At 53.9% G+C, this 21,382-nt stretch overlaps 1 protein-coding gene across 6 annotated transcripts; it reads left to right on the top strand.

Moving 5' to 3' along the window:
- Positions 1-476: 476 nt before the first annotated feature.
- Positions 477-11,414, top strand: FGFR4 (fibroblast growth factor receptor 4). Of its 6 annotated transcripts, none has more exons than XM_077895419.1 (18): positions 478-659; positions 3,212-3,351; positions 4,029-4,292; positions 4,385-4,465; positions 4,586-4,752; positions 5,325-5,448; positions 5,969-6,159; positions 6,302-6,440; positions 6,743-6,936; positions 7,045-7,190; positions 7,278-7,399; positions 8,913-9,023; positions 9,108-9,298; positions 9,678-9,800; positions 9,893-9,963; positions 10,199-10,336; positions 10,511-10,616; positions 10,700-11,414. In XM_077895419.1, the coding sequence occupies exons 2-18, from the start codon at positions 3,261-3,263 to the stop codon at positions 10,844-10,846; spliced, it is 2,406 nt and encodes an 801-aa protein (XP_077751545.1). In that variant the 5' UTR covers positions 478-659; positions 3,212-3,260; the 3' UTR covers positions 10,847-11,414. The 6 variants fall into 6 exon arrangements, with proteins under 6 accessions (XP_077751546.1, XP_077751545.1, XP_077751542.1 ...); XM_077895416.1 differs by having other exon boundaries at positions 3,208-3,351; XM_077895418.1 differs by lacking the exon at positions 478-659 and adding an exon at positions 922-1,059 and having other exon boundaries at positions 3,208-3,351.
- Positions 11,415-21,382: the final 9,968 nt, after the last annotated feature.

The raw sequence follows: 21,382 nt of genomic DNA, 5'->3' as shown, positions 1-21,382 counted from the left end.
CACTCTAAAGTTTGTGCAGAGAATGGATGGGAGTGGGTGGGAGCAGACGGGGGTCTCCTAGCCACTGTTTGGTGATTGCACAGAAAACAAGAGTAGCCAGGTTGGGCCAGAGTCTGTAGGGGCTAGCGGGCAGGACTGCTGGGTGTTACCCTCTAAAAGGGGTGAAGAGCAGAGGTTGGCGCAAAGAACCAGAACCTGGAAGCCTGGTCTAGGTGTGGCAAAGGAGGCGGAGTCTGATGGGGTGTGTAGCAGGCTGAGGTAGGACCCCGGGATCACGCTGGCCCAGTTGGCCATTAGGCTTTGTTGGGTTTGGGGACTGGTCTCCAGGGGGCCGGACGCCGCGTCCCCGTCGTCTCGATAGAGCGGGTCCGGAGGGGCCGGAGATGGGCGGGCGCCGGGTGGTCCTCCCCCAGCCGCGGTCGGGATGGAGCTGGTCCAGGAGGGGCGGGGCCCGGGGTGGGCGGGGCCTGGGCCTCCCGCGGCCACGCCGCTGTCGCGGGTGCATTCCTGACTCTGGCCCCGGGCGGAGGAGCGCCCCGGCTGAGTCTGCGGTCCCCGCTGGGCGCGGGTGTCGCGACTAGCCGGAGCCGGGAGCGGGGCCGAGGAGGGCCCAGGTGAGCTGGGACCCTGTGTCTGGAGCGGGACCACGGAGGCTCGAGGTGAGCGGGACCCCTTGCGGGCTCGGGCTGCGCTCCCCGCCGCCAGAGGGCGAGCGGCAGCGGGGCTCGCGGAGCTGCCCCCTCCTGGCACTGGGGACCTGGGCGTCCTCTAGGAAGGGGGGTGGAGGAGAGGGTAAATCAGTAACCCGCAGCGCACACAGGGCCTTTTGTCCCGCTCCGTCCAAAGAGCACCCTGGCCGTGGAGCTGGTTACTCATTGCCCACCGGGGCGGGGGCGGGGGCGGAGCGGCTGTCCCTGCAGCTCCCCCTCCGGACCTGCCGACTCGCACCTCCCCCCAGGGTGGCCGGGTAGGGGTGGAGAAAGAAGAGCGCGCTGGTCCCTCGGCTGCCAGGCCGTCTGCGTGCCCCGAGTAGAGATGAGGAAGCTGAGGATCCGAGAGGTGCAGTCATTTGCCCAGGGCCCCCCTGCGCTCCTCCCTCCAGCCGGAGGAGAACCCAGGACTGTCTGATTGTGTGTAGATCCTTCAGCCCCTGAGTAAGGCGGTGGGTTGGTCTGTCAGAGGCCACGTGTGATCCGACTAAGGGTTACAAGGTCCGAGCAGCCTGGGTATAGGAATAAAATCCCCAGGTCTCCCTGACCCTCTCCCAGCTCGAGGTGTAGACCCAGAGGGCTGCTTCCCCTGCAGCAGAGCAAGGTGAGGTGATTCTATGGAGGAGGGCCATGGAAACTGGGGGTGGGTGCAGGAACAGTGGCATCTAAGTCAGGTGGAGAGGAGAAATGGGGACACAGAGGTGTGTCTGCGCAAGAGAGAAGACATGCCCAGTTTTGAAAGCCAATGGCTTCAGTGCTGAAGATGCTGAAGGAGCAGACTCTACAACCGAAGATACCCACAAGAGTAGGGAGGGAGGCCTAGAATGCTGGATGAACTATAGATTGGATCCTGCAGGACATGGGTAGCCATTAAGGGCTTAAAAGCTGGGGGATATGGGGTGGTGACATGGCAGATTCTTGTGATTTCTAAAGCCCTGCAAGAGAGCAGAGCCTAGAGTGCCAAGGGAGACATTTGCAAAGGCCCAAGCCAGAGATGACTATGGCCTGCCCTGGGTCCAAGCAAGGGAGGTGGGATGGACTGGAGAAGGATTGAGGAGGCAGATGGACTGGAAGTGGAGGGAAGGGGGAAGGGGGATGGGAAGAGATGATGCCCCAGCTGCAGGGGCAACCCAGGGAAGGAGCAGGGTTGTTTGGTTTTTTGTTAAGATTTATTTATTTATTCATGAAAGACACAGAGAGAGAGAGAGAGAGAGACATAGGCAGAGGGCGAAGCAGGATGCTTGCAGAGAGCCCGATGCAGGACTCGATCCCAGATCCCGGGATCAGACCCTGAGCTGAAGGCAGACGCTCAACCGCTAAGCCACCCAGCATCCCGGGAAGGAGCAGTTTGAAGGGGTAGATGACAGCTTTGGTCAGGACAGGTGAAGTGCTCCCTGCCTCAGAACCAGAGCTGGAAATGGGGCAGTGACTGAAGAGAAAGGGTGCAGTGGGCTTCCTGGGCAAGGTAGATTCAGAGACACCAGTGTCTCCTGACTGTTAATGAGTTCCAGGTAATAGCCAGTGGTCCCCTGGGACTACATTGGTCACCTCTTCCCCTGCCCCAGCTGAGGCTGTTTTGAGTGTTCCTTCTGGGGGATGGGGAGACATCTTTGGTGTCAGAAGAATAGGGTGGGTGTGTGATACCTGACAAGAACTGCACCAGAATTGGAGGTAATTGGCCAAAGGTAGACTTGGGGTGACAGTCATGGAGAGGGAAGGGAAGAACGTTCCAACATTCTGTGTTCCCAGCCCCTACATATGGTCTCTTTTATCCTCAAAGCAGTCCTTTAAAGATAGCATCCAGAGAAGAACAGGAACTTGCAAGTTGGTAAGAGTCCGGATTTGAACTTGGCTTTGTCAGACATAGAGCCCGAGTCACCTCAAATGGAGTTGTGAGGACACAAAAAACAGATGCATTCCCAAGCGTGCAATTCTGGTTCAGAATGAGGAAGAACTTCTCTTGCCATGGAATGTGCTGCTTTGTTAGTAGTGAGTGCGCTGTCACTGAAGGTATTCAAAGCTGGTCAGGAAAATGTCAGCAATGCTATAAGAAGTGTGGGTCAGATCAGATAACATCCAGATGCTAAAGTTTGGCCTTGTATTATATTTCTTTTTTTCCTTTTTTGAGGGGTGGAGTTCTTCAGCAATAAATTCATTTATTCAGCAAAAAATAAATTACGTGTGCTGAGAGTGAGCAGAAGATATGTCTCCTTTCTCTGCTTTCCTCCAAGGAAAGAATCCCCAAACTGCCCTTTCTGTGAACCTGTGCCAGAGTCTCAGCAGGACTGGAGGAGAGCAGGAAGCCCGGCCCTGCCCCCTGAAGAAGCTTTGGGCTCTGGCCATAGCTTTTAGTCTCTGCCTTGCTGCTGCGTGATGGTGGGGAGGGCAAGGCTTGGACAAGTCCTGGCCACTTCCTGTCTCAGTTTCTTCATCCACAAAATAGGAGAATGGCAATGCGAAATGTGCAGATCTATCAGAAGTTCTCCCTCCCTTTCAGGAAGGCAGTTGGTGGTAAGCCCAGCCTGGGTCCTTGTGATCAGCAGGAAGGACATGTGGCTGCTGTTGGCCCTGTTGGGGGTCCTGGTGGAGGTGCCTGGGGCTCCAGCTTTGTCCCTTGAAGCCTCTGAGGAAATAGAACTAGGTATGGCCTTTAAGGTGGGAGAGGGTGGGCTCGGTGGGCACATGGAGGGAGCTACTAGCTGAGCAAAGCTGGAAAGGATCCTGGCCCAGTCCCTGAGGAGGTGACAGCAGGGCAGGGCCCAACCATTGAGACTCAGTGTCTGGCTCCCAGCAAGCGTCCACCTATCTCTATGTCCACAAGAGAGGAATGGCCTTGCAGGGTGAAGGGTCCTGAGCTGGGCTGCAGAGCTGGTGGTGAGCCCCTGGCTGTGTGTGTGTGTGTGTGTGTGTGTGTGTGTGTGTGTTCTGTGCACTGGGTATATGGTTTGGGAGGCCCAGGAAGCATGTGTGGTATACGTACTGTGAGTATGCTGTGCCCTGGAGGTGTGGCATGTGCCCTGTGTGTAGCACCTATAGCATGTGTTTGTGTGTGTGTGTGTGTGTGTGTGTGGCAATGGCATGTCCAATCTAGCATGTGTACTACGCACTGTGTGTGTGATGTGCACCAGAGGCATGGCGATTGCCTTACGTATTGCATCTGTGTAGCATATAATTATGTGTGTATATTTGAGGAGCAGCAGGTGTCCAGCATGTGTCAAGGGGTACTTGTGCCCTGCCCATGCAGCATGTTCTCCATACACAGGGGGCTCACTCATCTGGGGCTTGTGGGGCTCACTGACCTCTGCCCTTGGCCCACAGAGCCCTGCCTGGCCCCCAGCCCAGAGCAGCAAGAACAGGAGCTGACCGTGGCCCTTGGGCAGGCTGTGCGGCTATGCTGTGGGCGAGCTGAACGTGGTGGCCACTGGTACAAGGAAGGCAGTCGCCTACCACCTGCTGGCCGGGTACGAGGCTGGAGGGGCCGCTTGGAGATCGCCAGCTTCCTACCGGAGGATGCTGGCTGCTACCTCTGCCTGGCACGAGGCTCCATGCTTGTCCTGCACAATGTTACCTTGGTTGTGGATGGTAAGGGGGGTCTAGCAGGGGTTAAAGGGTGCCTGGGGAGAGAAAACTTCCTCATCCTAGACCTCAGACATCTCTCTTTTTCCCTGACATAGACTCCTTGACCTCTAGCAATGGCAACGAGGACCCTAAGGCCCACAGGGTCTCCAGGAATGGGCACATTTACTCCCAGCAAGGTCAGTATGAGTCCTCAAGGACTCATATCCCTACCTCCCAGCTGGTCACTGAGAAGAGACCTGTGTGGAAGCAGGTGATCATCCCGGGGGCACTAAGTTCTCCTTTTTCCTCCCCTCCAGCACCCTACTGGACACACCCTCAGCGCATGGAGAAGAAACTTCATGCAGTGCCTGCCGGGAACACTGTCAAGTTCCGCTGTCCAGCTGCAGGCAACCCCATGCCCACCATCCGCTGGCTGAAGGATGGACAGGACTTCCATGGGGAGCATCGCATTGGAGGCATTCGGGTGAGTTTCCAGGTTCTAAGACCATATCTGCTCCTCCATTATCACTCCCCGGTTGGTCTGCTCATACCTAGCAGTCACTCTTTCTCTAATGAGAAAGGCAGCTACAGGCTCTAGAAGGAACACTAGATATCGGACTGGGACGGCTCTGATTCAAGTCCCCACTCTGCCACCCTCCTGCAAATGACTTAATCTCTCAGGCTTAGCTTTCCTTGTAAACCAGAAAGGCTCACTGACTGGCAGGTATGGAGTTTTAGCAGCTAATTCTCATGATAAGACCCTGTCGGGTCAGTTCCAGGTTGTAGTGAGGAAGCTGACACTCAAGGAGGGCAAAAATTGGCTCAAGGTGATACAGCCAGGAAGAGGCCATATTAAAACTTGAAGACTTAAACCCAGGGTTCAGACATTTCTTGGAGTCTTTTCCTTTCTCCCAGGGTCTCTAGCCCTGGCCTGGCCTCCCTAGGGCCTTGAGAGCTTAAGAAGACCCTTGTGGGCAGGATCTAGCCTCTTCATGCGCTGGACCCCTGGGTGGGCAAAGGTGAATGGCCACTCATAGACGCTTCCCCTGCCCCCAGCTGCGCCACCAGCACTGGAGCCTGGTGATGGAAAGTGTGGTGCCCTCAGACCGTGGCACATACACTTGCCTCGTGGAGAACTCTATGGGCAGCATCCGCTACAGCTACCTACTGGATGTGCTGGGTGAGCGGATGGGCAGGCAAGGCGGTATGGGGGTGGGAGCCCTGACACTGCCCTCAGGTAGGGCCCAGTCTGGCAGGCAATATGGACTAAGTCTTAGATGGCTCAAGCTGCCTCAAGTGTCCCACTGGGCCAGAGGGAAGCACAGAGGGTAACATTGGCCTGGACGATCAGAGGTCAGCTGAGAACAAAGTGGAAAAGACATCCAGGCAGAGGGCACAGGTGAAATAAAGGTCCTAGGTGTAACAAATACAATGCATTTGTGAAGAGGTGTATGCCTGGGATGTGGCATTTAAGCGGGGAGCTATATTGTGGAGGGTTTTGAATGCTAGACTGTGAAGTTGTCCTTGACCCCAGAGGCATTGGGGAGCTATGGAAGGTTTCAGCAGGGTCAGCAGGGGACAGACAAGGTCTGAGCTACATATCAGGAAGTTCCCTCCCTTGAGCTGGGGCTGGAGGCAGGTGGCCAGGGTGCTTCTGTGGGTGCCACTGGTCAGGGTTGACCACCTGGCCCGGCCCCCAGAGCGGTCCCCGCACCGGCCCATCCTGCAGGCGGGGCTCCCGGCCAACACCACAGCCGTGGCGGGCAGCGATGTAGAGCTGCTGTGCAAGGTGTACAGCGACGCCCAGCCCCACATCCAGTGGCTGAAGCACATCGTCATCAATGGTAGCAGTTTTGGCGCCGACGGCTTCCCCTACGTGCAAGTCCTCAAGGTCCAGCCCCCAGCAGCACCCAAACCCTACCGTTCTCCCATGGGGTGGGGGGGGGGGTGAGGCGCTTGTCCCTAGCTTCCTTTCTGGCCACAGTGTGGCCCGTGTCCCCGTGGTGACCCCTGAGTGTGTCCCCCATCCCCAGACAGCAGACATCAATAGCTCAGAGGTGGAGGTCCTATACCTTCGGAACGTGTCAGCTGAGGATGCAGGCGAATACACCTGCCTGGCAGGCAACTCCATTGGCCTCTCCTACCAGTCAGCCTGGCTCACAGTGCTGCCAGGTGAGCACTTGAGAGGCCAGGGGTGGCCACAGCAACTCTGCTGTGAGCCAACGGTGGGCTGTATCCCTTGGCCGGTGGGGCTTGGGACATGGCATGCAGACTTATGTGTTTGATTGCTCACGTAGCAGTTCTTCTGTGCACATCCCCGTGTGACTGCCATGTGACCTGCTGGGTTATGGGTGTGCTTTCTTGGTGACTGTCCCAGTGTGTTGGGAGTTGTGAGGCCTGAGTTAGAGTATTCAGAGCTGGCCGTCTAACCACTGACCAGTTTTCTGTCTATATGTGTGTCTGTGTGTGGGCAGAGGAGGACCTCACATGGACAGCAGCAGCATCCGAGGCCAGGTACACGGACATCATTCTGTACGTGTCAGGCTCTCTGGCTTTGGTTGTCCTCCTGCTACTAGCTGGGTTGTATCGAGGGCAGGTACTCATCAGCCGGCAGCCCAGGCAGCCCGCCACCGTGCAGAAGTTGTCCCGCTTCCCTCTGGCCCGACAGGTACCATGCTGTTCCCCACCCCCTGCCGTGACCCTGTAGTGAAGCTCTTGGCCTGCCTTCCTAACCCAGTTCAGCTCCAGCAGGCTGACCAAGTCACCCACCTTACAGTTCTCCCTGGAATCGGGTTCTTCGGCCAAATCGAGCTCATCCTTGGTGCGGGGTGTCCGTCTCTCCTCCAGTGGCCCTCCCTTGCTCTCTGGCCTTGTGAGTCTAGACCTACCTCTCGACCCACTGTGGGAGTTCCCCCGGGACAGGTATGCTGCATGGAGGGAGGATCGGGATGCAGGCTCCAGGCAGGAATGACGTTCATATGGCTGAGGCTGAGGCTTTCTTATTTCCAGGCTGGTGCTCGGAAAGCCACTGGGGGAGGGCTGCTTTGGGCAGGTAGTACGTGCAGAGGCCTTTGGCATGGACCCCACCCAGCCTGACCAAGCCAGCACTGTGGCTGTCAAGATGCTCAAGGGTGAGTGGTGACCCCGGGGGAAATGCTGTGGCCTTGGGACTAACAAAAGAGGCTCATGGTGCTACTATGAACACTGGTGGCCAGAAGGGCTACAGGACCCCGCCCTTGAGCCTAGGGCCCAACTCTGCTACCAATCCTGGCAAGCCATTTCATTTTTTTTTTTTAAGATTTTATTTATTTATTCATGAGAGACACAGAGAGGGAGAGAGAGCAGCAGAGACACAGGCAGAGGGAGAAGCAGGCTCCATGCAGGGAGCCTGACGTGGGACTCGATCCCAGGTCTCCAGGATCACACCCTGGGCTGAAGGCAGCGCTGAACCTGGGCTGCCCTGGCAAGCCATTTCAGAGCCTATTTCTTCATGGGTCACCTGGGGGTAAATAGTAGTCCCTACCTCCAGGCCTCAGGAATGACTTATACCAGGTACTTTACACGAACCTCAGGAATGATGATGACTACAAGGATTTGGGGTGATTAGGGTCAGACTATCTTAGCCTGACCCCATGTCAGCCTTGGTCTTGTAGGCTTCCATCTCATTCCCCCCAAGTCCCCTCAAGTCACACCTTCAGCCTCCCCAGCTGGGCCCCTTCCCAGATCTGTCCCTCTGTGTCCTCCACTCTAGAACGCCCAAGCACCAATCCCAAAGTGCATAGGACACACCTGGACCTACCATCGGGGCCTCTCACTGGTGTCCCTCCTCTACAAAACCACTGTTCTCCTCACCCACCCCCTCCTCTCTGCACAGCTGGGGCCACCTGGTACTTTCTGGGAGGGAGGGATTGAGAAATGTGCATTGGGAGGTCTGGCAGGGAGGGGTATGTCATTGGCCCGGGGCCACAGGTCAGCCTCCGGTCCTCAGCCATCTCAAGAAAATCTGGAGCAGCTTCTTCCCAGCCTCCCCTGGCTGCACCCCACTCTTGAATTCTCAGGCCAGATGGACACCAGGCCTCAGGGCGCCAGCCTGCTTCCCACCCCCAGGAGCTCTCACCCCATTCAGGAACTGACGCCAAATCTCCAAAGAGAGCTTCTTCCTCCTCTCTCCTGTCTGCCTCACAGATAGGCCTGCCTCCTGTACATCCCTGGTCTTATTGCTTCCTTGCAACTGCTGTGAGAGGCAAGGCATGATCCTTTGTCCCATTTTATACAAGAGGATCCCAAGGTTCAGAGAAGTTAGATGACTTTTTATTCCTTATTATTTTTTAAAGATTTTATTTATTTATTCATGAGAGACACACAGAGAGAGAGAGAGGCAGAGACACAGGCGGAGGGAGAAGCAGGCTCCATGCAGGGAGCCCGATGCGGGACTTGATCCTGGATTCCGGGACCATGCCCTGGGCCCAAGGCAGACGCTCAACCTCTGAGCCACCCGGGTGTCCCAGTCAGACAACTTTTTAAATGCCAGAGCCAAGCGGGAATTCAGGTCCAGATCTTTCTGACTCCGGGCCCGGCACTCCATGTCCTGTCCCCGACCCTGCAGCTCCCCCATGCCCATCACCCTGGCTGTCACCCCTGCAGACAATGCCTCCGACAAGGACCTGGCAGACCTGGTCTCTGAGATGGAGGTGATGAAGCTGATCGGCCGACATAAGAACATTATCAATCTGCTGGGTGTCTGTACTCAGGAAGGTGGGTTGGAACAGGGCTGAGGGCAGGGTGGCGGGATGTGGGGCCACAGGCTCAGCAGCCTCTCTGTCCCTCTGACCACTACAGGACCCCTGTATGTGATTGTGGAGTGTGCCGCCAAGGGAAACCTTCGGGAGTTCCTGCGGGCCCGGCGTCCCCCTGGCCCCGACCTCAGCCCTGATGGGCTGAGGAGCAGTGAGGGGCCCCTCTCCTTCCCCGCCCTGGTTTCCTGTGCCTACCAGGTGGCCCGAGGCATGCAGTATCTGGAGTCGAGGAAGGTATAGGCAGTGGGTAGCATTCTGGACCATTCTAACTGCTCCATCTATACACTTCCTTGCCCGTGCCACTGAATGTCCCCATCTCCGTCTCTGCCCCTTTCCTGTCTACATGCCTCCAGCCCTTCTATATGTCCCATCTGTACACTGCACGTCCGCATTCCTTGCTCTCTCAGTCCCTAACTCATAGGGCCAGGGAAGAGGCCATGGAAGGGAGGGGGTGTGGGCACTGAAGTCAGCCTCAGTTTCTCCTCTCTGAATCTGACTTCTTCATCTGGAAAATGAGTGAAGGATGCCTACTCCCAGGGTTACTATGAAATACAGTGTGTCCATCATCCAGCCATGAGTCCTGATAAACCTAAGTCCCCTGCCCTGCCCCCAGTGCATCCACCGGGACCTGGCTGCCCGGAACGTACTGGTGACAGAGGACAATGTGATGAAGATTGCTGACTTTGGGCTGGCCCGTGGCGTCCACCACATTGACTACTACAAGAAAACCAGCAATGTGAGGGAGGCAGGGCAGGGTTGGCAAGGGGGGTGTGGAGGGTACCAGGACCTGTGGAACTCCACATCAGTGTCCCCACCTCTCCCATTCAGGGCCGCCTGCCTGTCAAGTGGATGGCACCCGAGGCCTTATTTGACCGAGTCTACACACACCAGAGTGACGTGTGAGTCCTGGAGGTTGAGGGTCTGGAATATCTGCCAGCAATCATTGTCCTACCCCACAAAGAAGGCAAAGCAATCACCCAAGGTCACACAACCCTAGGTCCAGAGCGGGACCAGACTTCAATCCCTACCCTCTGTGGTCGATCATGCCTGCAAGCTCCCCCATCCTGGCCCCCGGAGTAGGAAGCAAAGCTGAACTTGGGTGCCCTGCTGAGCCCTGCCTGGTCCTGCCTCTAGGTGGTCGTTTGGGATCTTGCTGTGGGAGATCTTCACCCTCGGGGGCTCCCCATACCCTGGCATCCCTGTGGAGGAGCTGTTCTCACTGCTGCGGGAGGGGCATCGGATGGACCGGCCCCCCAACTGCCCCCCAGAGCTGTGAGGCCTCACCCTCCTCTCCTCCACTATACACTCCTTAGCCTCTGCTCTGATCTTGTCCTTCGGGCCCAGCCTCCTCTTTCTCTGTTACCATGTCCTCCTTAGCCGCTGAATGGCCCTACCTTCCCTCCTCAAACCCTGCCCCTATATCTGACCCTCCACCGCTTCCACCAGGTATGGGCTAATGCGGGAGTGCTGGCATGCAGCACCCTCTCAGAGGCCAACTTTCAAGCAGCTGGTAGAGGCACTGGACAAGGTCCTGCTGGCCGTCTCCGAGGAGGTACTGCTCCCCTCTTGCCCATGACCTCCCTCTGGCCCTCATCCCAGCTGCCTACTAGGACTGACCAGCACTGTTCCCCGTAGTACCTAGACCTCCGCCTGACCTTCGGACCCTACTCTTCGGCCGGTGGGGATGCCAGCAGCACCTGCTCCTCCAACGACTCTGTCTTCTGCCATGACCTCCTGCCACTGGGGCCCAGCTCCTTCTCCTTCCCTGGGGCGCAGACATGAACAGGGGCACAAGGTGGTATAGGCAGGCAGGCCAGCAGCCTTCGGCCTCCTGGCTTAGCTACAACCTGGCAGTGCTCAACTTTGGTGGCCTTGGGCCCCAACTTCAGGATACTATCCCAGATCCCTAGTTCTGCTTTGGGGAGGTTCATCCTTGTTCCTAGGGCCCCTAGTTGAGGCTTGCTACTCTGGCCTCAGATTCCCAAACCAGACTTCCAACCCAGCCTTAAGGCCCTGCCTGCCCTTGCCTTCAGAACCACGGCCTGTTAGGGTTCTGCCTGGCCTCCTGGGCCTTAGCACTCAGTCCTTGAGCCAGGGGTTTGGCCAGCCGGACCTAGCTGTAGAGCTGTCCTAAACCTCCTTGCTTCCTTGCACCAAGAGAGGTCTTGGGCCTCTGAACCCCATTTCCCCAGAGCTTCCCTGCCTCCCCTTTCCTGCTTGTCCCAGCATCTTGGTGGAAAGAGCATTGGCTCCTGTGTTCCTAGCTGAGCAGCTGGAAGCCTGCCTAAAAAACACAGAAGCAAATGGCCTTTTATAAATTATTTTTTGAAATAAACCTCTGTGTTCCTGGTGTCTTCCCTGCAGTGAATGGAGGGGAAACAGGATGGAGGGATCCCCAAGCTGGGAGTTTTGCCTGAGTGACACAAACTGAGGGCTCTGTGCCAGGCCTTGGGCTTGTGTCCTCCTACAGCTACTCCAGGGTGCACCTCGGAACCCGTGTGCACCTCTGTCTTGGTCTGTCTTACCAGCACCATCTTGTGTATGTGATAGTCTGAATGAGTGCTGATGGCAGAGGAGTCCACATGGCACCATCCATGGGGTGGAACTCTTGTACCCCCCATTTGTGTGTGTGTGTGCCTGCCCTGGGACTGTCCCCAGGGCGCTGGCAGCACCCCACCCCCATCTGCTCAGCATTAACCAAGCCGACCGTTAACACAGCGTGAAAGCCTGCAACCCAGCTTCAAGGCTGCTGCCCGCTCCCACGCTCCGCTGCTCAGACTGGGGGCTTGTGGGGGCTGTGCCTGCCACTGCCACCACCCCCGCCCCCCGCCAGTCTCCCGGGCAGCAGCTGGTTGCCGCCCAGCTAGGCTGCAGCTGTCCCTGCCTGCCTGGTCCTCCCCTGGAGAGGCTGTCATGGCCTGTTCTCAAACACCCTCTGTGGGGAACACGGAGATCAGCTTCCCAGGGCTCTGAGCCTGGAACCTTCCCCGGGGGCCAGCCAGGCAGTTACTGCTGCCCTGCAGCCCTTGAACCATGGGGTTGGAGGTACCTAACCCAGTGCCTGGTGCTCCCTCCTGCCCTGTCCTCTCCTGTGACAGGACAGACCCTTGGTGGAGGCCACCTGAATTGCTCCACAGCCTCCCTGGGGTGGCAGCTGAAAATATATACAGGGTCAGAAGGGCCTGGATATAAGAATCAGAGGCTGGGGGATCCCTGGGTGGAGCAGCGGTTTGGCGCCTGCCTTTGGCCCAGGGCGCGATCCTGGAGGCCCGGGATCGAATCCCACATCGGGCTCCCGGTGCATGGAGCCTGCTTCTCCCTCTGCCTGTGTCTCTGCCTCTGTGTGTGTGTGTGTGTGACTATCATAAATAAATAAATTAAAAATAAAAATTAAAAAAAAGAATCAGAGGCTGGGCTCATGGTCACACTTCTCTTCCTGCTCTGGGTTTCATCATACCCCCAACCTATGCACTGCCTTTCTGACTGAGCCCCACCTCCAAGCCTCATCTCCCCCTGGAGATCACTGTGCTCAGCCCAGTCAGTCACAAGATGGGCAGGTCTCTAAGAACCCACCCGCAGGAGGAAAGGGTGGGGAGGCTAGAGTAGTGTGTAAAGACAGGGGATGACAACGAGAACTCTCATTTTTCTACTTTCCCATTGTGAGTCCACTGCTGAGCCAGACTCAGCCACCCAGCACTGCCCCTCACCACAGCCTCACCAAAGATCAATCTTCCCAATTGAATGATAGAGAAACAGAATGTGACCCGCCCAAGGTCACAAGGATGGGGGACTAAGGAAGGAGCTGAGCTGGCTCCTCCACCCCAAGTCCAGGTTCCCTGCAGCTCCTGTGCACATAAGAGACCAGAGTTAGGTCACTCAGAGTGACAGGGGCAGATGGTGCCTGGTAGGTCATGGGGGCTGGGAGGGGCTCAGCTACCCACCCTGTAGCCCCTCCCTGCCAGCATCCCTGGCAGGCACACACTTGCCACATTCCTGATGTCCCAAGTCAGAAGGAGACAGATGCTGCTAATTCCCCCATGCAAGCTTTCCTGCTCCATCTCCCCTCCCCCGAGCCTCTAGATCAGTATGGCAGCATCTGGAGCCTGGTCCCCTAAGTCTGCCAGAGCTCTGAGTGGCTTCCTAGCCAGTGATACTGGTCTTGGGAGCTTGCAGAAAAAGCACTGGGTCACCTCCAGATTCTGCCACTTGCTGGGTGTGTGTCTATTAGTCAGGGCTCTGGCGAGAGCAACCGATAAATTGACAGAAAGTCCCAGCCAGGGAGCAGGAGGCTGCTGGGAGGGAATGGACACCTGGGAGGGAAAGTCAGGTTGTCCATAGTGTGTGTAGCAGGGCAGGGGGTGAGGGGCAAAGGGAGGGTATGACCAAAGTTCCCCTCTCCGTGCCTAAAACACAGGAAGGGTGACATGTCTCAGAGAATGGTTTTAAGTGCTCAGTCAACAATGGCTGTTGTTGCTCAGGGATTAGGAGGGAATGGCCCCCAGAGCCAGCTTGCCATGATCTCATTCCCTCCTTGTGGCAGCCCTTCCTGGAAGGCATTTATGTTCCTGTTGCCCAGATGAGGACACCGAGGCTCAGAATAAGGAAGTGACTGGCCCAAGGTTACATGGGGGCAAGTGGGAGAGTCAGTGCTCTGGGCCAGGTGCTCTGAGAGCAGAACTCATTCCCACAGCCCTGAGGCCCACTGGTCTGAGAACTAGGAAAGCATTTGGGTTTGCATGAAGTAGGAGATATCTGCTAATGGAATGTCCATGCAAACAGTTGGATGTGCCGGGCCTGGCTCTTTGAACTCCAGCCCTATGGCTTTCAGCCCTACCACCTCACATGGGCTGCTCCCCCATGGGAACACACTTCTTGGGGCACACTCTTCCCCACTCTCACCTAGCCAAACCTTACTTGTCCTGTAGATCTCACTCAAACTTCATTTTTATTTTATTTTTTAAATATTTATTATTCATGAGAGACACAGAGAGAGAGACAGAGACACAGGCAGAGGGAGAAGCAGGCTCCATGCAGGGAGCCTGACATGGGACTCGATCCCCAATCCTGGGATCATGCCCTGAGCCAAAGGCAGACGCTCAACCACTGAGCCACCCAGGCGTCCCTCAAACCTCATTTTTGGGGGCAGCCCAGGTGGCTCAGCGGTTTAGCGCCACCTTCGGTCCAGGGCCTGATCATGGAGACCTCGGATTGAGTCCCACGTCGGGCTCCCTGCATGGAGCCTGCTTCTCCCTCTGCCTGTGTCTCTGTCTCTCTCTCTATGTGTGTGTGTCTCTCCTGACTAAATAAATAAAATATTTAAATTAAAAAAAAAAAACTCATTTTTTTGAGAGGGCTCCTGGGTTGCCCTTTCCAGCCTGGGCCCCTCTTCCTGCTGAGCTCCCCTGTTCAGAGGCTAAAGAAGAGAGGCTATCAATATTCTCCTTCCCCAAAACTGAACACCAGAAACAAGCACTGCGTTGCTAGTTTTTTTAATCAGTAGTTCTGAAACCTTACCATATTATCAGAATCACCTGGAGGGCTTGGATTGCTGGGCTCCACCTCAGAAGTTTATATTTTTTAGTAGGTTTGAGGTGGAGCCTGGAAATTTGCATTTCTTTTCTTTTTTCTTTTTTTTTGAAATTTGCATTTCTAACAAGTTCTCAGGGGTTGCAGATGCTGCTGGTCCAGGGCAGCACACTTTGGAAACCACGGCTTTGTTTTTTATTATTTATGTAGTGTTTTTTCTTTTCTAAGATTTTATTTATTTATTTGAGAGAGAGAGAGTACGAAAGCACATGCGTTTGTATGAGTGGGAGGAGGGGCAGAGAGGAAGGGAGAGGGACAGAATCAAGTAGATGCTGCCCTGAGCATGGAGCCCATGCAGGGCTGGATCTCATGATCCTGAGATCACAACCTGAGCCAAAACCAGGATTTGGATGATCAACCAACTAAGTCACCAAGGCACCCCTATTTTACCTTTTTTTTTTTTTTGGTAGGCCCCATGCCCAGTTGAACTCACAATTCTGAGATCAAGACCCGAGCTGAGATCAAGAGTTGGTCGTTTAATCAAGTGAGCCACCCAGGCTCCCCTATTTATTTATTTATTTGAAGATTTTTATTTCTTTTTTTTAAAGATTTTATTTATTCATGAGAGACACACACAGAGAGAGAGAGAGGCAGAGACACAGGCAGAGGGAGAAGCAGGCTCCATGCAGGGAGCCCGACGTGGGACTCGATCCGAGGTCTCCATGATCAGGCCCTGGACTGAAGGTGGCGCCAAACCGCTGAGCCACCAGGGCTGCCCTATTTCTTTAAGTAATATCTACACCCAATATGGGGTTCAAATTCACAATCCCGAGATCAAGAGTTGCATGTTCTACCAACTAAGCCAGCCAGACACTCCTGGAAAACACGGTTTTAAAGAGGCACTCACAGTTTAAACGAAAACACCAATGGCACAAAAGATTTGCAGTAAAAAAGCAACCCCTGTACCCACTGTCTCTGCTCCCCAGGGTAAACTGCTCCCATTCTTCTGTGTCCTCTTGCACACTCCCCTCTCTTTCTCCTTATATAGCTCTTGATCCAATTTATCAGTTACTGACCCTGCTCCTGAAATCCAGGGCCTCGCCCAGCAGAACTAAGGCACAGTGTAGGGCTGAAGGAAAGTAGAGTCCCATTCCCAGGTACAGACACACTCAGGTGTGCACCCTGGGCCTGCCACGCCGCCCCTTCCCACACTCAGGCTCCCTGACCACAAGTCTCTCCTCCCACCCCTCCACCTGCTGTAGGATTTAGCCTAATCCCAGAGTCTGCGTTCATTTGGCAGCTGCAGCTCTCTCTGAGGAGGCGCAAGGGCCTGCCTCTGGAGGAAATCTCCTTGTATTCTCTTGCTATGGAAATCTGACCTTTGTCGGCACCTGGGCCCCACGGCTGGGGCCTGTCCCCAAGCAGTGGCTGAGGAGGGGGCGTGAAATTGCCAACAGCTGAACACACCCAGCCTTTCCCCACAGGCTTTCCAGCCCTCTGGCTGCTCACATTCCAGAGCACCAGCTCCTTCCGCACTCCTCCCCCAGTGCCAGGCTCCTGTTCTTATGCGTTTTATGCAGGTACTTGGGGCCCAGCCCGACATGGCCCTACTAACCTCACCAACTGGCCCTGCACCTTATGGCTGTGGGCTCCTCGCAACTCTTGAACCTCCAGGTCACCCCCGTACCTATCAGGACTCCGCTCAGTTATAGCTTCCTCCGGAAAGACCACGTTGACCTCGCAGCACAACCGAGGCATCCTGCCTCTGTGTACGACTACTATGATCCATTTCTATCCCTTTCTGTTCCACTCAGGGCAAGGGCCTCTCAGGCTCCACCTCTGGGAACTCAGGCCCAGCCCAGAGAAGGCCACTGTAAGGCTTGTCAAATAATGAAATGACTTGGTAAGGGTGACCATGTGGTTCCCAGCCAGACAGGCGCTTTCCTTCAACAACTGAAGCCCAGGGGAGGTGGGTTGGCAGGTAGGGCTGGGACAGTTGAGATCCATATCAGAAGCACAGCTCTAGAATCTTTAAAACAAAACGGCTCTCAGATCCCAGAGGACCAAGATTATTATTATTGCTGGGGGACCCACTGCATATGCTGAGGAGAGCTTCACCAACACAACTGAGCTTTTGCCCCTCTGGGTGTGGGCCCCTTCAAAGCAACACCTGAAGGCAGGTTAAAAATAAATGATGGAGGTGCGCCTGGGTGGCTTAGTTAAGCATCTGCCTTCAGCTCAGGTCATGATCCTGGAGCCCTGGGACGGAGGCCCGCATTGGGCTCCCTGCTCAGCGGGGAGTCTGCTTCTCCCTCCCCTCTGCTCAGCTCTCTCTCTCTCTCTCTCTCTCTCTCTCTCTCTCGCAAATAAATAAATAATTTAAAATAAATAAATAAATGATGCATAGCATGGAATTCTCTAGAGCAGCACTGCCTGACAACTTTCTGCAATGATAGAAGTGTTCTAGATCTGTGCTGTCCAAGACAGTAGCCACTAGCCAAGTGTGTCTCCTGTAACTGAGGAACTGATTATTTTATGTCAGTTCATTTATTAATAAATTTTTTGGGATTTATCCTTTTTTTAAGATAAATTTTATTTATTTATTCATGAGAGACACAGAGAGAGAGAGAGGCAGAGACACAGGGAGAGGGAGAAGCAGGCTCCATGCAGGGAGCCTGAGTGGGACTCGATCCCGGGTCTCCAGGATCATGCCCTGGGCTGAAGGCAGCACTAAACCACTGAGCCACCTGGGCTGCCCTGTCCTTTTTTTTTTTTTTTTTTTTTTAAGATTCTATCTATCCATGAGAGATACCGAGAGAGGAGAGACACATACAAGGCAGAGGGAGAAGCAGGCTCCCTGTGGGGGGCGTGATGTCGGACTTGATCCCAGGACCCCAGGATCATGACCCAAGCTGAAGGCAAACGCTCAACCACTGAGTCACCCAGGTGCCCCAGATTTATCCATTTTGAGAGAGAGAAAGAGAGACACATCCCCTGAGTGGCTCAGCGGTTAAGCATCTGCCTTTGGCCCAGGGCGTGATCCTGGGGTCCGAGGATCAAGTCCCACATCGGGTTCCCTGCATGGAGCCTGCTTCTCCCTCTGCCTGTGCCTCTGCCTCTCTCTCTCTGTATCTCTCATGAATAAATAAAATCTTTAAAAAAATAATAAAAAACAGGGATCCCTGGGTGGCGCAGCGGTTTGGCGCCTGCCTTTGGCCCAGGGCGCGATCCTGGAGACCCGGGATCGAATCCCACGTCGGGCTCCTGGTGCATGGAGCCTGCTTCTCCCTCTGCCTGTGTCTCTGCCTCTCTCTCTCTCTCTCTCTGTGACTATCATAAATAAATAAAAATTAAAAGAAATTTAAAAAAATAAAAAATAAATAAAAAACAGAGAGAGAGAGACCGTGCACACAAGCAAGAGGAGGGGCAGAGGGAGAGAAAGAATCTCCAGCAGATCTTGCATAGAGCTCAGAGCCTGATGCAGGGCTGATCCCCCCACCCTGAGACAACAACCTGAACCAAAACCAAGAGTTGGACACTCAGCCGACTGAGCCACCCAGGTGTCCCTATTTTAGTTAATTTAAAGAGCTGTGTATTGACAGGACAGCTCTAGAGACTTCACAAAGGCACTACTCTTCAGCGCACAGATGGAAGTTCTCCCCAACTTATACTGCTGAGAGGAAAATCTGAGGTACAAGCAGTGTGCATAGTGTGTTCACATCCATGTGAAATATGTGCCTGAGATTGTAGGGATGCATTTGCTTGGGAACAGTGGGCAAGTGGTCACAATGGTTGCTTCCGGGGAGGGAAACTAGGTAGCTGAGGTAGAGGTAGGGAGAGACCTTTGTTTCTTTTTATTTTTGTACCTGGTACGTGCATTACTTATTTGCAAAAATTAAAAATAGAAAACTTTTCTTTAAAAAGTAAAGAAGGATCCCTGGGTGGTGCAGCGGTTTAGCGCCTGTCTTTGGCCCAGGGTGCGATCCTGGAGACCAGGGATCGAATCCCACGTCGGGCTCCCGGTGCATGGAGCCTGCTTCTCCCTCTGCCTGTGTTTCTGCCTCTTTCTCTCTCTCTGTGTGACTATCATAAATTAATTAATTAATTAATTTAAAAAAAAAAAGTAAAGAAAAAGGGTGCCTGCATGACTCAATAGGTTAAGTGTCTGCCTTCAGCTTGGGTCATGATTCCAGGGTCCTGGGACTGAGCCCTGCATTGGGCTCCCCACTTGACAGGGGGCCTGCTTCTCCCTCTCTCTGTCTGCTGCTTCCCCTGCTTGTGTGCGCGCGCTCTCTCTCTCTGTTAAATAAATAAATAAAATCTTAAAAAAAAAAAAAAAAAAACTAAAGAAAAAATACCAGAGAAGAAAAGTATCCCCTCTGTGCACAAACCAGCTTTCAAGGCTGTTTGGCCCAAACCTCAGGCTGCCCCAGAACCAGTTTCAGAGTGTCTAGGGCCCAGTACTCTCCTAACCAGCCACACTGTCCTCCTGCCTACTTTGCATACCAGCCCAGGCTAGATCCAAGGCCAGCTAGACACAGGTCAAACTGACCCCTGCCCATTCCCCAAGTCCCTTGAAATGTTTTACAGAATCTGCATTGGGTTACCCCTCCTCTTGCCCCAGTGACCATCTTTCTCTTTTTGCATCACCCCAAGTTCACATTAACCTCAGGGCCCTTGCAGTTGCAGGTCTATAGCTAGAACGCTACTGCCCTGGTTCTTCTTGCTAGCTCTCAGAACGAAGGTCACATCTTAAGAGAGGCCTCTCCTGACGATACTGGCTAAGGTCCTCTCTCTCTCTCAGTCCATATTTTAGCTCTTTGTTTGTTTTCTTATGTAATTATCTCATTTGTTCATTCTTTAGTGGCTACTACCTCATTAGAAAGCGAGCTCTGAGAAGTTAGGAGGATGTCTTATCCGGAGTTGTATCTCAAATGTTTACAATGGGGTGTTTAGGTAGTAAGTGCTCCATAGATGTTCATAGAATGAGTACTTGTTGAATGAATTTCCCAAATTGAAAATTCAAATCCCAGACTGACAAGCTGATTTCAAAGAGGCCTCCCAAGTGCTTTGGGAGCTGAGATAATGCCCCTGCAATGTACACATAGCCTCCTGAGGGGACCACAGTGATGAGTCCCACAGTGTCCACAAAGGGATGCCCAACCCATCCTCTGACCTGGAGCACAGTCCTGATGTGGAGCTGGAAACCCAGGTAGGCTTCAGGACTGTCACTGCCCTTAAAGGACAGGTTTGAGGGGAAGGAGGGTAGCACCTACAGGGTGCAGTTGGTTGAGCATCCAACTCTTGGTTTCAGCTCAGGTCATGATCTTAGAATCATGATCTCAGGGTCATGAGATCAAGCCCCATGTCAGGCTCCTCACTAGGCATAGAGCCTACTTAAGATTCTCTTTCCTCCTCCCTCAGCTTACCTCCACCATTTGCTTGGTCTTGTGCTCTCTCTTGGGGAAAAAAAAAAAAAAAGACAGCTCAGGATATCTGCTTGTAAATCAGCATTCCCCCACACTGTGTTGAGGACAACATGGGAGACAAGGGACCAATAACTAAGATAGGAATGTAAATCTATAAGAAAAAGACATACTTGAGACACCTGGGTGGCTCAGTGGTTGAGCATCTGCCTTTGGTTCAGGGCTTGATCCTGGGGTCCTGGGATCAAGTCCCTCATCGGACTCCCCACAGGGAGCCTGCATCTCCCTCTGCCTATGTCTCAGCCTCTCTGTGTCTCTTATGAATAAATAAATAAAAGCTTAAAAAAAAGAAAGAAAAAACATACCTGAAAATACAAATAAATACAGAGTGGGCAGCCCGGGTGGCTCAGTGGTTTAGCGCCACCCTCAGCCCAGAGTGTGATCCTGGAGACCCGGGATCGAGTCCCACATCAGGCACTCTGCATGGAGCCTGCTTCTCCCTCTGCCTGTATCTCTGCCTCTTTGTCTCTGTGTCTCTCATGAAAAAAATAAATAAAATCTTAAAAAAAAATACAGAGAGCATATGACAAGGTAATTGACTGACAAGGATACATGGTGGTTAAAAAGTATGTGAGACGATCCTAACATGCAAGAAGAGTCCAAGAGATGCTCTCATTTTGCACCTGTTAGACTGACAAAAGTTAGACAGCGGGAGGGTGCCAGGTGTTGGCAGGAGTATGGAGGGCCCTTCTGAACTGCAGCTATAGCCCTCCCAGAGCCATTTGGGAGCTTTCAGCTAATTATATAAACACATACCCTCTAATCTAGCAATTTTGCCCTGAATGGACACCCCCTACTCTCAATCCTCACAAATGATGACACAGGCTGGGGGTGGGGATGTAGACAATCTGGAGTCCATCACTGGGAGATGGATCAATAAAATGTGTGGAGGACCCACTGGACATAGTCACATGGAGGGAACCTCAGAAACCTAGTGCCGAGGGGAAAGGGTAAGATATAGAATGAGCTTTAAAGCCTCAACAAGCCATTTGCATGAAGGGGGTAGGGTGATAAGAGTAGGGAATGAGGAACAAAGGGAATTAAAAAACAGACAAAGGAATGAAGCCCAGCAGCAGCAGGTGCCCAGGTGAAAGGTCAGTGGTATTTCCAGAGGGAGTGACCTGTTTGCGCAGGTTGAGAAGAATGAGGAGCTAACTAGACAGAAGAAGGTCTGAGTGTGTGTCTGTGTGTGTGTGCACGCATGTGTGTTTGGGGCCAGAATGCACAACAAATCTATACGTGTTTATTGAGCACCTACTACAGGCCAGGTACCATTTTACTCATTGGGTATACTCTAGGATAAAGA

This window comes from Canis aureus, chromosome 4 (assembly GCF_053574225.1).
Source record: "Canis aureus isolate CA01 chromosome 4, VMU_Caureus_v.1.0, whole genome shotgun sequence".
Taxonomy (NCBI): domain Eukaryota; kingdom Metazoa; phylum Chordata; class Mammalia; order Carnivora; family Canidae; genus Canis; species Canis aureus.
Note: the sequence above shows the minus strand (reverse complement) of the source record. Positions and strands in the feature narration are given on the sequence as shown.